Raw genomic sequence first — 15,465 nt, forward strand, 5'->3', positions numbered from 1 at the left:
GTGAGACTGCAATTCGAAACTGGCCCCTACAAATGTCCTAACCTAGTTGTACAGTAAATGACCAAGTAAGGCTTTGTCAGTATTCCAATGTACAGTGTAAAATGTGTGTGTGTCCCCTACCCAACCCCCCCCCCCCCCACCTCCAATGTACAGCCCTCACCCAACCCACCCAATGGTATTGTCCCCAGAAAAACGGTGCGGATTTTCCCAAACCAGAAACCGTGGGTGGATAGCACTATTAGAGCAGCTCTGAACTCTCGTACCACCGCCTACAACCTGGGTAGAGAGTCAGGAAACATGGAGGAGTATAAGGCTTCAGTCTATACTCTACGCAAGGCTGTCAAACTTGCTAAGAGGACATATGCTGATAAACTGGAGACACAAATGGCACAAAACGACACAAGAGGATTATGGCAGGGACTGAAGACAATAACTGACTATAAAGTCAGCGCCCCCTCAATGTGGAGCGACGACGCCTCCCTCGCGGACAAGCTCAACATCTTCTACGCTCGGTTTGGTGTAGACAGTGGCGCTGCTGGCTCTCCGGCTAGTGATGTCACTGGCACGCCGGCTGTTGTGGAGGGGGGGGGGGCAACCGCGGGGGGGCGGGGACGCTCTCTCGTTGTCGGAACACAGTGTGAGAAGAGCATTTATGCAGGTGAACACCAGGAAGCGGCTGGCCCAGATGGTATAACAGGACGCATACTTAAGTCCTGTGCCAACCAGCTAGCCCCTGTGTTCACCGCAATATTTAATCAATCCCTGGCGGAGTCAGTGGTCCCTGCCTGCTTCAAGATGTCTACCATCATCCCTGTACCGAAGAAACCCTCCCCAACATGTCTCAATGACTACAGACCGGTGGCACTCACCTCTGTGGTCATGAAATGTTTCGAGAGGCTGGTCAAGGATCACATTTGTGCCTCCCTCCCCAGTGATATGGACCCTATGCAATTTGCATACAGGACAAACAGGTCCACTGACAACGCGGTCTCCCAGGTACTGCACAGCACCCTCTCTCACCTTGACCGCCAGAAGGGGGGCTATGTGAGACTGTTGTTCATTGACTACAGCTCAGCGTTCAACACCATAGTCCCCACCAGACTGGTGGACAAGCTGATCGAGCTGGGTCTGAGCTCCACTCTGAGCGCCTGGGTACTGGACTTTCTGAGTGAAAGACCCCAGGCGGTCAGGGTGGGGGGTCAGACCTCCAACACCATCACCCTGAGCATCGGGTCCCCCCAGGGCTGTGTTCTGAGCCCCCTGCTGTACTCACTCTACACACACGATTGTGTGGCCAAGTTCAGCTCCAACTCCATAGTGAAGTTTTTCAGACGACACAGTGGTGGTGGGGCTGATCTCGGACAACGACGAGAAGGCCTACTGGGAGGAGGTTGAGGTACTGGAACGCTGGTGCCAGGACAACAGCCTGCTCCTGAACATTGGTAAAACCAAGGAGCTGATCGTGGATTATAGGAGAGGACAGCAGGAGACACACACACCACTGAGGATAAACGGGGCTACCGTGGACAGGGTGAGCAGCTTTAAGTACCTGGGGGTCCACATCTCAGAGGATCTGACATGGTCAACACACATAGACACAGTCGTAAAAAAGGCGAAGCAGCGCCTCTACCACCTGAGACAGTTAAGGAAGTTCAGAGTATCTGGGAAAATACTCCAGTCCTTCTACTCCGGAGCTGTAGAGAGCATCTTGACTGGAGACATCACTGCCTGGTATGGAAACAGCACGGCACAGGACAAGAAAGCCCTACAGAGAGTAGTGCGCTCAGCCGAGCGTACCACGGGTATTGCACTACCTCCCCTGCAGGTTCTATACAACAAGAGGTGCAAATCCAGAGCCTGCAGGATAATGAAAGACCCTCACCACCCCAATAACAGCCTGTTCCAGCTGCTGAGGTCAGGCAGTCGCCTGCGAACCCCAGCTACTAGGACAGAGAGGCTTCGGCTCAGCTTCTTCCCCCAGGCCATCAGAGCCTTGAACACTGAACACTGAGTGCCACACAACACTGAACTCTCCACACACAAGCACACATGAGCACACACACGACACGCACGCTGTACACGCTCGCACACTAGCAGCCACTTTAACATGAGCAAGCACACACTCATGCTGCACACGCCCACACTTATGGCCACAAAGGAAAGGTCACTTTAAAAATAGTATAGCAACAGTAACAGTGTATTGCACTACCAAAGGACCTAGCATGTCCTCCATGCTCTGTAAATAACTTATGTACAAATACCGAGATGCCCCACTATGTTACCTGTTTATTGCACAATGTTGTTTTTATTTTAATTTTATTCTATTATATGTTGTACTACTGTATTGCACATTGTCGCGGGCAAGACCACCCGCATTTCATTGTATACTTGTATGCCGTGACAAATAAAACTCTTGACTTGACTTGACTTGACTAACAATGCAGGCTTACCTGTAGCTATGCCTGATATGTGGTGTGAAATTTGCGAACAACGATTACTGTCATTTTGATTACTGTAGTTTGCCTGGTATGTAGCCTTGGTTAGTGGCTGCCCCACCACTGTTTTACATATAAAAACGCCACTGTGCATGCGTGCATGCACGTGTATGTGTGTGTGGGGGCCTCCACAAGAGTCTGGCCCAGAGGCCTCTGAATTCTTAATCTGGCCTTGGTCTTCCCAGAGGGGTGGGTACCAGTACATTACAAACCAATTATAACCAAACAATTAAAGTGAAACCAGCTTATCAACTATACAAAGAGGTAATACTGATGAGTAAATAATATCATATTTTTATTTATTAACCGAATATTCTGTTATTGGCTTGTCTTGCCACATGGTGGAGTTTAGAGAAAGTCCATCTTTTTCCTCTCCATTTTCCTCTGTTATGAAGAGACAGCTGCGCTGCTTACTTGTTACTTCTCGAAGTACAGGAAGTCCTGTGAGGTGAAAAGGAAAAAGGAAAACAAAGTGTCAAACATTCTCAATTTCTTTCTCTTTATTTCTAACCCTAACCCTTGATTTCTAACCCTGACCCTTGATTTCTAACCCTGACCCTTGATTTCTAACCCTGAACCTTGATTTCTAACCCTGAACCTTGATTTCTAACCCTAATAAGGGTTGTCCTCCAATTGTTTCTCACATGTTGTTGAGATGTTGATGTTCTGCTTTAATAAAAGGATACATCCAATGTCAATAGAAATATATACATTTGACTCAGAGGTGTCTGTTTTATTTAAATCTGCACAGCTGCAGTTTGTTTATACAGTACTTCAGAAGGATGGCAGGGATAGCAGTGGTTGCTATCTTATTTGTAAATTATTTTTTACAGTTTCTACTAAAGTGAAATATCCCTTACGTTTTCACTTTCAATTGACTGGTATATGTTTCCCCCGATCATGCCAGTTAATTGTATGTTATATGTTATCAATGTATTATGTTATAAATGTATACATTGCAGTTGTCACTTTTTTATACAAAGTTGTACTTAGTAACTTCAACCAAATTGTATTTCTCTTGAGGGTCCTGCAGTTTTGCTGCAGTTAAACTTCTTCCAGTGTAAAACAATCAGAGTTGCTTCCCCATCACTGTAGAAATGAAACTGGCAGTCAGGCTTCACTGTGTTTCATGCATCACTGTAGAGATGAAACTGGCAGTCAGGCTTCACTGTGTTTCATGCATCACTGTAGAGATGAAACTGGCAGTCAGGCTTCACTGTGTTTCATGCATCACTGTAGAAATGAAACTGGCAGTCAGGCTTCACTGTGTTTCATGCATCACTGTAGAAATGAAACTGGCAGTCAGGCTTCACTGTGTTTCATGCATCACTGTAGAAATGAAACTGGCAGTCAGGCTTCACTGTGTTTCATGCATCACTGTAGAAATGAAACTGGCAGTCAGGCTTCACTGTGTTTCATGCATCACTGTAGAAATGAAACTGGCAGTCAGGCTTCACTGTGTTTCATGCATCACTGTAGAAATGAAACTGGCAGTCAGGCTTCACTGTGTTTCATGCATCACTGTAGAGATGAAACTGGCAGTCAGGCTTCACTGTGTTTCATGCATCACTGTAGAAATGAAACTGGCAGTCAGGCTTCATTGTGTTTCATGCATCACTGTAGAAATGAAACTGGCAGTCAGGCTTCACTGTGTTTCATGCATCACTGTAGAGATGAAACTGGCAGTCAGGCTTCACTGTGTTTCATGCATCACTGTAGAAATGAAACTGGCAGTCAGGCTTCACTGTGTTTCATGCATCACTGTAGAGATGAAACTGGCAGTCAGGCTTCACTGTGTTTCATGCATCACTGTAGAAATGAAACTGGCAGTCAGGCTTCACTGTGTTTCATGCATCACTGTAGAAATGAAACTGGCAGTCAGGCTTCACTGTGTTTCATGCATCACTGTAGAAATGAAACTGGCAGTCAGGCTTCACTGTGTTTCATGCATCACTGTAGAAATGAAACTGGCAGTCAGGCTTCACTGTGTTTCATGCATCACTGTAGAAATGAAACTGGCAGTCAGGCTTCACTGTGTTTCATGCATCACTGTAGAGATGAAACTGGCAGTCAGGCTTCACTGTGTTTCATGCATCACTGTAGAAATTAAACTGGCAGTCAGGCTTCACTGTGTTTCATGCATCACTGTAGAAATGAAACTGGCAGTCAGGCTTCACTGTGTTTCATGCATCACTGTAGAGATGAAACTGGCAGTCAGGCTTCACTGTGTTTCATGCATCACTGTAGAAATGAAACTGGCAGTCAGGCTTCACTGTGTTTCATGCATCACTGTAGAGATGAAACTGGCAGTCAGGCTTCACTGTGTTTCATGCATCACTGTAGAAATGAAACTGGCAGTCAGGCTTCACTGTGTTTCATGCATCACTGTAGAGATGAAACTGGCAGTCAGGCTTCACTGTGTTTCATGCATCACTGTAGAAATGAAACTGGCAGTCAGGCTTTACTGTGTTTCATGCATCACTGTAGAAATGAAACTGGCAGTCAGGCTTCACTGTGTTTCATGCATCACTGTAGAAATGAAACTGGCAGTCAGGCTTTACTGTGTTTCATGCATCACTGTATAAATGAAACTGGCAGTCAGGCTTCACTGTGTTTCATGCATCACTGTAGAGATGAAACTGGCAGTCAGGCTTCACTGTGTTTCATGCATCACTGTAGAAATGAAACTGGCAGTCAGGCTTCACTGTGTTTCATGCATCACTGTTGGGAGGATTTCTTCTTGCTTGCTAAAGAAGCAACATTGTTTTCATGGAAAAACTGCATAGTGAAGGTTTAAGCAAAACAAGTAAGTAAAGTGGGTGAATGAGCTCATTAATGTAGGGGGGGGGGGGCTTGCCCATGGAGGACTCTGTAGGCGAACACCAGGACCTTAACCCGTTCACTGGTGCACAGCTGCGACCGTCGGTTGTGTGATAGTAAAGGGTTAACCTTCTGTCGTGTGGCAGTGAAGGGGTTCAAATGTATCCTGGTGTTTACCGGGAGCCAGTGCAGGGAAGCAAGGATGGGGGTGATGTGGCATGATTTTTTTGACCTAGTGAGTAGCCTGGCAGCTGCGTTTTGGACCAACTGAAGTTGAACAATGGATTTCTTATTTAGACAGATGAAGAGTTAATTACAATAATCGAGTCTGGAAGAGATAAAGGCGCGTACAGCCGTCTCCAGCTCGTTGTGCGATATGATGGACCGGAGTTTTGAAATGTTTCTTAAGTGAAAGAGACAATTGCGAGTCAGATTTTTGACATATTTGTCCAGATTGAAGATGACCCAGAGGTCTTAAGTGGGGGCGCACATTGCTTTTAAGGGAACCCATGTGCGAGGCTACTTTTGAGGCAATGCTATCTGGTGCTATGATCAGTACCTCTATTTTTGCCGCATTGAGCTGCAGGAAATTGCTACCCATCCAACTTTCGACTCGTGCAGGATATTTAATTTGTCTACGTTTTCAGGTTTGAAGGAGAAATATAATTGGATGTCATCCGCGTAGCAGTGGTAGGAGATGCCCTTAAATGAGCTGATGAGAAGGCCTAGGGGGAGCATGTAGAGCGCACAAAGGATTGGCACAAGCACAGATCCCTGTGGTATGCCGCACGAGAGGGGTGAAGGGTCTGATTTAAAGGGGCCAACAGCCACGGCAAAACTTCTCTCCTGAAGGTAGGAGGTAAACTAACTTAAGGTGCTCCCGGTGAGGCCCACCCACTCCCTGAGCCTGTCTAACAGGATGCCGTGGTCTACCGTGTCGAACGCTGCGCATTGTAAAGACTTACAATGAGGAAGCAGGTTCCCATTAACACAGCCTTCATCTTTACGTCCATATCCAGGGGAAACTGGATGCCAAAGTTGTCTGTGTCTGTGAAGGCCTCTTTCAGAAGGCCGCTCCACTGCTTGGTGATGCGACCAATGCTGCCACCATCTTTCCCCTTCAGCTACAGAGGGTTAAAGTACAAAACCATGTTGTTACCAGTGATATATAATGAAGATGTAGATAGTATACAGTACACACTATACAGTATATAATAGATCAGGTTGTTATTTGGTTTATTTATTAAATACAATAAACTTTAGTTTACGTGAAGCTTTATTTTTTTTTATCCACTTTTTCTCCCATTTTCAATTTTTTACATTTCTTCACATGTACACACCCATCCGCCTGGCCACACCCACATCCGCTCCTCTACATAAGCGGGGATGTGGCCATACTAACAGCTCCTTCCCTATTTTCACCACCGACAAGTGTCTGTATACACCACTTGAGTTTAGTGCTGAAATAGTTGTTGGAAAGGAGCTACGTGGACATTGTATCTTATTTTTCTCTCTCTCGCCAATTTACGAGAAAAGCTAAGACATAATGTTTGCACCTTCGGAGGGTTTGGACGCTCACAACGTCACCCTTCACCAGCGCTTCTCCATTGCGGCGTCCTCCGTGCGTCCTGGGGCGTCTCTGGCTCCACGGTCGTGGCGGTCAGATATGCCCAGGCGGCGCCCGGTGGTGAGTTTGCCTCTCCGAGGGGCCGTTGAGCCTCCATCTCCCGTGAGATGGCCTGGTTCCGGCCCTGTTTCCCCCGCCAGTGGACAGTCAGACGATAGGCCGACAGCTCCTCTGGTGGCAGGGGATTTGCGACGCAGACTCTTCGCCTCTGCTCGCTCTCGTCGTAAGGCGGCGAGCAGCAGGGGCAAACGGCCAGGCTTTGATGTTGTGCTGGAGCCGGACGAGAGTTCTCTTGCCTCGTCTCCATTTCCGATGGAGACTGAGGATCATATGGAGGGGGCGAGAGCTCTCTTGTTCGAAGCCCCAGTGGAGGTATTTTTGACCCTCTCTTTAAACGTCTGTGTTTCTCTTTAGTTGGTGAAGTATATAAAGACGATGACGTGTTCGCACATGAGCCTAAAGCCTTGTATAAAAACCAGTTTTTTCGCAAACGAGTTTATCGTCTGTGGCTGGCGTGCAGATGGTTGAGCTTATCCTAGTGGATATACGCTTTTCATGTAGCATGTTAGGTAAACTGGTATCATCGCTGCTTGTTTGTTTTCATCGTATCCGGGGTATGGGGTCATAAGGGGGTGAACTGATAAACCCCTCCCCCCCGTTTTCTGATTGGCCAGGGGGTTGGACCTCCTGTTCTTCGGTCTTCCTGTCACGTTGTCGGGTCAGCGCGTCACATGGTGGGGAGAGGGGGGGGGGGGGGAGTGACCTGGTCCAACGCCATATTTGGGCAGGTGGGTCACGGAATTTCCCCGGCCATAGAATACGTCACTGGGCGGGTTTCTATTGGTCGTGAGGCTTCCGTGAGTTTTTTTCAGGCTCCATGTTGTGGACCTGCTGTCATTGTCAAGATCGAGTTATGCGGTGCGTGGAAACTTTGTTTTCTGCTCTGCTCTCTATTGCATATGTGTTGAGCTTTTGGTCACGTAGCTCAATGTTTACATATATCTTTTCAATTATTACTCACGTGGGAGGTCTCTCTGGGGGTTCCTGTCCCCTCTCTTTATACAGAGCAGTGTTGACAGGGTTTCTTTCCCTCAGACGCGTCATATGGGGCCCATATCTGTGTCTTTTGGCCAGCTTCCTACCGCTCGTCCCAGGCGGCATGGAGGGAACGTTATATGGGTTCTTGTTAGAATTGCCATTGATGTGTTTTGGGTCTCGACGTGTGTACATAGCGCTGGCCCTGGGTGCTTCAGTGTGGAACCACGCATGGGCTGGCACGCCTTGGTTGCTCATTATAGAAACTGCGTTTTTTGTAGAGCAACAGGAATGGAGATTTGATCTCTTCCGAGCGCCAGTGTACTAGGTTAGTCTCGACGAATTCTCGCTCATCTCTGGGGGGAGATGACGGAGTAGATCGAAACATTGGCGGAGGGGTCTCATGCCCATGGGGTGGGCCGCCGGGCGCGGTGCGTTCATGTTCTGACCATCTTGGTGGCGCCCTCTGTGATGTTTTAGATCGACACGCGTACCTACCCCCCTCTTAGGACTGGGGATGGTGCCGTGATTAGGACACAGGACTGGTTCTGGTCGCGCCGGACCAGGTCAGTTAACCCGTTGTCCGCCGGGGCGCAGATCTGCTGTTCTGGTACCCTGAAGGACTTTGTGCTTTTTTCGGGGGGGAAATGCCGGGTTGGCCCGGGCGTCGCCGGGTTTGATGTTATGGAGGTGTGTTCGTGATTACGTCACTACGAGTTATCCTTTGCAGTTGCTTGGTCCATATTGTGTTGTACCTTGCGCTGTCCTAAGGAGCCTGGTCCTTCTCCATTCTTTTTCGCCCCTCCCAGCTTGGCGGGGCTGGGAGGGGGCTGTCGAGGTGGTTCTATTGTACCCTTCTGGTGTCCCTGTGTACGTCCCGGTCCGCCGGGCCCAGGTCCGGACTCGTTCTCGTCGACCTGTTGGCCTGGGTTAAACCCTTCTTGAAAACTGAAACGCTTGTACTGCCTGTATAGCCGGTGTATACGCGCAGTTGTGTTTCGGAGTTTTTCTTGGGGGGGTTAAGGGAACAACTGCCTCGTGTTAAACTAAACATAGGGGGGTGGTTGGTTCCCTGGTGTGTTGGTAGCAGAGTCGACTCTCGGGTTTAGGCCGGGCTTGACCCCGTCTGCCTGCGAGTGTGCCCCCGCACTTTTCATGACATCTGCCAATCGTGTCAGCCTTCTCTGCCTCAGCCTCTATAGGGGGTCGGGTTTTGTGGAGGCTGCGACATGGTGCACAGCATACCGAACGCCCCTTCCGCCGGGGTGCTGTTCTCAGTAGACCCCTTAGGCGCCTGTCTAGTCCGCAGTGCTCCGGGCACAGGTCGAGTTACGCTCTTGACCTGTTGCCAGGTTTGAGGGATCAACCTCTTTGGGGGTTGTCTCCCCGGTTGTCTCCCCCGTCCACCTCTAGGGTGGTCCGGAGCTCGGGTCCTGGTTGTTGGTGGGTTTGTAATCTGTGATGGCCTGGATGCCCTGCCACCTGCATCAGGGGTCAGAGTTGGTGAAGTGCTCTTCAACCCTTAGCTTGTGGCTGTGCTTGGCCCACTTGATTCCCCTATTCAGGTTAGTCCTGGCTGAACAGTATAGGCCTGCGCATCACCAGATCTAAAAGCAGTGTCACGTGCCTTTAGTAGTGAATTGACCTCTTTGTTCATCCACGGCTTCTGTTTGGGGAATGTAGTGATCTGTTTTAGGGTGGTGACACTGTCAATGTAGTTGATGTGGTCAACAATAGAGGAGGTTTAGGAGTCAATGTATGTTTAGGAGTCCATGGAGGCCTGAGTGGCAAACATACTCCAGTCTGTGTGTTAGAACCACTGTCTGCCCCCTCAGGCTATATTATGACTGTTCTAACTGAGGGCTTCACATGTTTGATGAGTGGGGTGTATTTTGGGAGCATAAACAAAGAGAGGTGGTCAGATTGTCCCAGGTGGGAGATTTATATGCATCAGCTATATTGGTGTAAACATGGTCTAATGTCTTGTCTCCTCTTGTGGGACAAGAGCAGTGATGTACCTGAACGCGTTCATGAACTCGTTCATATTTTGGGCGACGTGAACTGAACATACTGTATTTCCGCTAGATGGACGTAATTGTGAACGCGTTCATTCTCGGCGCTCTATCACAGTATAACTTCGTTCAAAAGTGTGCCAGATTTGGGACGGGCACACACACACAGGTTTTGGTGTGTGCGTGTTGTGTGCAGAGAGAGAGACTCGTTACGCGGGACTGTGTCGCCCCTTCAAGGCAATGGTAGGGGAAACACTGATAAATAATCACAGTGTGATGGAAATGCCAGTATTCTGATTGCTGTCTGTGGTTCTATATGGGTTGTGGCAATCATTTTGACAAATAATAGCTTGCAGCAACATATTGAAAAAATAACTATAAACTAGTTAATTGTTTAAACCATGAACTTTAGTTAAACATTTTGAATTATGAACTATGAACTGAGCCAGTTCATTTAAAAATTTGTGAACTGTGAACTGAACTAGTTAATGTAGAAAGTGAACTTTCCCAACACTGGACAAGAGACATGCTGGTGAAATATGGGGAGAACAGACTTTAGGTTGGAGTGATTAAAATCTGCAACAATAAAGGCTGCCTCTGGGCGTGCGTTCTGTTGTTTTCTTATGACGCTCCTTGGCTACAACAGTGGTCAATCATTTTCGCCATCAGCAGTGACTGGTCAGTTCAGGACCGTTCACAACTGGAGTGGACGTGGTCACTCATCCGAACGGCTTATCAAATGACGCTCGCCGCATGTTTCGTCTTGTAACTCGAGAATGGAATCACGCAATACGTTGAGTGGGGTGACGATCGAAAGGCAGCAAATTCAACTTTCCAACAATGTATTGGTTGATTGGCGAAAACGCAGCCCAGAGCCGACAGACGAGGGAAAAGTGCTGCGATGTGCACATGAGTGTGTGGCGGCCCGCATTCGGGCCGTCCGATCTTTATTAACAGGTGGAGCTACACTATGCTTGCTGATTATGCTTGGTAGCAGTAATGTTAACAGGTGAAGCTACGCTATGCTTGCTGATTATGCTTGGTAGCAGTAATGTTAACAGAGATTGTCTGAAGGAGCCGTCTGCCAACAAAGATATTGTTACATCAGAACAAATGTATTCATGAAAGTTATTGAAGACTCCTGGGCCCCATGATTACCTTCTTTAACCATTTTGTCATGTATTTATTTTTGACTGCAGCCCCTACAGATGCATTTAGCTTCTGTACACAATTAACACAAGCAAGTCATGCGATTAATGCATTCAAAAAAACATTTTCCGATCAACAGCCCATTGTTTCTTCCAACATGGAGGACAAACGGGCATTCTTTTTTTTATCCACTTTTTCTCCCATTTTCTATATTTTCTCCCATCCCAATTTCGTATCATCCAATTCAACCCTGCCCTGTCACGGACGCTGTTTCTTGCCTCCCACAAGCCGGCTGCAATGTGGACTAAGTCATACATAGCACAAGTCCCCTCCGGTACTTGAGGTAACAGCAGTCGCATCTTTTCACCTGCGCAGCTCGATCTCTCAGTGGCGAGGAGTAACGCGTGGGAGGCTCACGCTGCCCCCGACACTTCCTGATTCTACTGCGCAGGCGCACCAACCGACCTGTAGGAGTCGCTGTCCACAACGCCCGATCCCCACCCTTCAGTTTCCCTCCCCGTAATACGGCCAATGTGTATTACTGTGGACGACCAGCTAAACTGAAAGCAAATGTCGAGCGCTGGGCTCGAACAGGCGAGCCCAGCGTCTCCAGATTTTGTGGCGAGCGCCTTGCCCACTACGCCACGTAGCCGCCCTGACAAACGGGCATTCTAAACATTCCGTGAATGGTCTCTATTATTTAAATGTGCCCCGTGACTTGAATATGCTTCACTAACTGCTGCAAAACCTTAACAATTCCTACACTTAGTCCTTTCTCACCTCAAAGTGGACGTCCCCACAGCAAAGGTTGAAGGTGCAGAAGGGTCCCTCCAGTTTCATGACTGTCTCCTCGTCGGCCCCCTGGATGGAGAAACGTGGAAGACAGGGGTGCCAGTTCTGCTTCACGTAACCGATGGTGGTGCCCGGTGGCGCTTGGATCTCCATCTGTGGTTGACAGACACATCTAGCTTTATTTGAATCTGCAGACCAATTCACACAACACATATAGGATTCAAATGTCTCTTGTGTTTGTCGACTTTGATGACGGAAACCACATATTATGGCTCAAACTGCAAGCAGCAAAGTTTCAACTTGCCAGGGAGTAGGGTATTTTCTATGCTCTCAAGATCTATGATTGTGTCCTCCTACCTCAGCTGTTCAATATGGTCAGAGGTAGAATCTGTAATGTAGGCAAAAGAACCCTTCTCGGTATTGAACTTTGTTTAAATGTTTTGTTTTTGTCTGATGTGTGGGTTGGATTTCAGTGGGTATAGGGGAGGTGTTGCTCTGGACACACCTCAGGCTCTACCAAGAGAGATCTGGAGAGATTCACATGTTGCTAAACTCACGCCCACATATCAAACCAAAACAAAAAAGTAAAGAAAGCACAATTCCCAGAAGAGCTCTTTTGCCTAGAGCCGCGGTTCTCAAACTACGGGTCGCGACCCAAAGTGGGGTTGTGGGTAGGTGACAGCGCATTGGCAAGTAAATTTCTTTTTTAAATGTTTTTTTCTATTTTGTTTTTATGTTCTGGCAAACATATTGTGGCAGATATCATCCCCCATCCCATGGCTACGCGTGGAGTTTAGTTTAGTTTATTCGGATCCCCATTAGCCATTGCCACAGGCATAGGCTACTATTACTGGGGTCCACACAAATCAATACAATACAATAAAATCAATACAATACAATCAATAACACATACAAATATTATAATAAAATATCTAAGTTCACCAATCACACATACCCATCTTCTCAATCACCCACTATGTTTACTTAACTGACAGTACCATTCTTTCTTATATGATTTTTAAGGTGTTTTTTAAATGTCTGTTTTTCTTCAACCCTAGTTAACACTTTAACTGCCACACACGAGATATCTCAGGTTTATTTTTATGTGGTTGAAAGCCACTCATGAGATTTCTCGGAATTATTATTATTATTTTTTTTAGCGATCTGAAATCATATTGCATCACGCGAGCCTACCCGAGTATACACGAGCACCGCCGGAGATTCTATGTGGAAAAAAGCGCCCCCTATCGTCTTTCAGATGACATAAGGGATTTTGGAATGGACTCAATGAAAATGGATGGGGAAAAAAATCCGGTACTCCACATTTTCCAGTCCACTGATCCAGCCGGGGTTACCAGAGTTCATTCTGGATCCTCTGAGCCCCGCTGATCATGGAGTTCTACTGTATCGCGTTGGATCTATACACTTATCGATTTTTTCGAATGGTGATCAGGAATTGGAATATACCAGTTGGATACCATCTGATGTCAGGTAAGGACTCTATGTTATCAGTGTTAGGATAATCAGACTAATTTTGATGAAGTTATAAGCTGTTTTGTGAAATGGGCTCTTTCGGTTTCACTGTAAAAGTCAGAGAGGAAATCAACGCGGCGATTATCCGTGCGCGGCCCGAATGTGCTTGCGTGCACGTATAATATTGATCATCTAGCGTTTATTTGAAAACTATTCATAAAAAGGCCGACAAATATCAACGTTGTGGAATATTCCAGTAAAAGACGATTTTCATAGAATGGTCCAGAATGGGCTGTTTTTTATCTGAAAACGGGTGCTTTTCTAAATGCTCTGAAACGGAAATGACGCGATAAAAAACCAATCTGCCTTGACAGCACTGACTGGAAAATAGTCTTTGATAATGCGATGGGCAGATTAGACACATAGCCATAATTTAAAACATAGATTAGGCGATATTAACGTTAACATTGGCGCCGATGGTGGCATTCAGGGGGTAAAAAGGAAAACCCGGCGTGGCACTCAAAGTGTTAATGCAGGTGGTAAGGAATTCCATGCAGTCATGGCTCTATACATCACAGTCCTTTTCATTGCATTTGTTCTTGGCATCCTTACAGTACATCTTTCCATGGACACATGCCTGGTGGAGTAACTGTGTCTGTTTATTGTGAATTGTATCTCGTCATATAGATAAGCAGGTTTTTTGTTCTTATATATATTTCTAAAAAACATTATGATATTTACATTTAGTCTTTGTTCTACCATTAACCATGACAGTTTTTCATGCATACTTACTATGTTTGACCTTTTCCTACACTTCAGAGCAAGGCGCGCTGCTTTGTTCTGTGTCATTTGTAGTTTTCCCAGTTTCTCTCTTCCAGCACTTCCCCAGATCACCGGACAGTAGGGCTGTCCCCGACTAAGGATTTGGATGGTCGACTATGATTGGCCAAAATTTGCTGTTAGTCGACTGTTGGTATATTTTTTATATTTTTTTAAAATTTTGTATCCCACAAAGACGATATTTATGGGCAATTTGGCGAGTTCAGACCTCAACCAAACAAGCATGTTGAGTCTCACGGCTCAGTGGATGAAAACTTCTAGATGAAGCCACGTTACAAGCCCAAGACTTCCCTGGCTCGCATTAGGCCTGGCAATTGTTTAGCCATTGCTATGTCTATACATTGGTTTCTTGTTCGAATGCATTTATTTCTATAGACCAGTGGTGCCCAACCAGTCGGCCGTGATCGACCGGTAGATTGCAGGCTGATTTTCAAGTAGACCGCAAGATAATTTTTATATAACATCGAGTATGTTGTCACGTCGCGGCTGAGATGAGACTTGCTTTAGCGCAGAGCTTTCCTCTCATTTCATTATAGACACAGACCAGCTTGGACCTTCAATGACATGCAATTGTAATTTCATTAGACACAGACCAGCACGGACCTTCAATGACATGCAATATAATTGACGCGAGCAATGGGCTAACGTTAGCTGTTAACTAGTTATCCAATAACTAGGCTAAGCTAACTAGCGTTAGCCGCTAACCCTGGAAAATGTTCAAAGCGGACTCCACGACACCAGTTCCATTTGTGAGAAAAGGGGGTGGGTTATATTGACAAGGCTTGACAACAGAGGTTCAAAGATAACTTCATATTTATTGGTTATTCGTTTCTTTATATCGGGCATCCAGTTTCCATCTCCGTATGTTCAACTGTTCCATGTGTTGACGTTAGAGTGTGACATCATCGCCTACGGCAGCTTACACGCTCAAAACGCAAACCGTAAACAAAACCCAGAGTGAACCAAGACTGCAGTGTGTGTACACAAACCAGAGGGGGGAGAGGGAGGGGGGGAGTTCGCACTCAAAGACGGAGCGAGGACGGAGCGGAGCACCCGTTCCTAATGAGAAAGCCCCCTAAAGTATACACTCAGACACACATACACTCAGACACACATACACTCAGACACATATACACTCAGACACACAGACACTCAGACACACACACATACACTCAGACACACATACACTCAGAAACGCATACACTACACCAGGGGTGGCCAA

The 15,465-nt window shown here is 46.8% G+C and overlaps 1 protein-coding gene across 3 annotated transcripts in view; it reads right to left on the reverse strand.

Moving 5' to 3' along the window:
• Positions 1-2,773: 2,773 nt before the first annotated feature.
• The window catches only part of LOC311224215 (phospholipid scramblase 1-like), a 63,989-nt gene continuing 51,297 nt past the window's right edge, over positions 2,774-15,465 (reverse strand). For all 3 annotated transcript variants that reach the window (XM_084309108.1, XM_084309109.1, XM_084309110.1), the window contains exons 6-8: positions 11,919-12,083; positions 6,281-6,439; positions 2,774-2,936 (exon numbers count right to left, since the gene is read on the reverse strand). In XM_084309108.1, coding sequence (XP_084165234.1) covers positions 2,913-2,936; positions 6,281-6,439; positions 11,919-12,083 — 348 coding nt within the window. In that variant the 3' untranslated portion in view covers positions 2,774-2,912. The remainder of the gene's footprint in view (positions 2,937-6,280; positions 6,440-11,918; positions 12,084-15,465) is intronic.

Source organism: Notolepis coatsorum (genome assembly GCF_963971535.1).
Source record: "Notolepis coatsorum genome assembly, chromosome: 2".
Lineage (NCBI taxonomy): Eukaryota > Metazoa > Chordata > Actinopteri > Aulopiformes > Paralepididae > Notolepis > Notolepis coatsorum.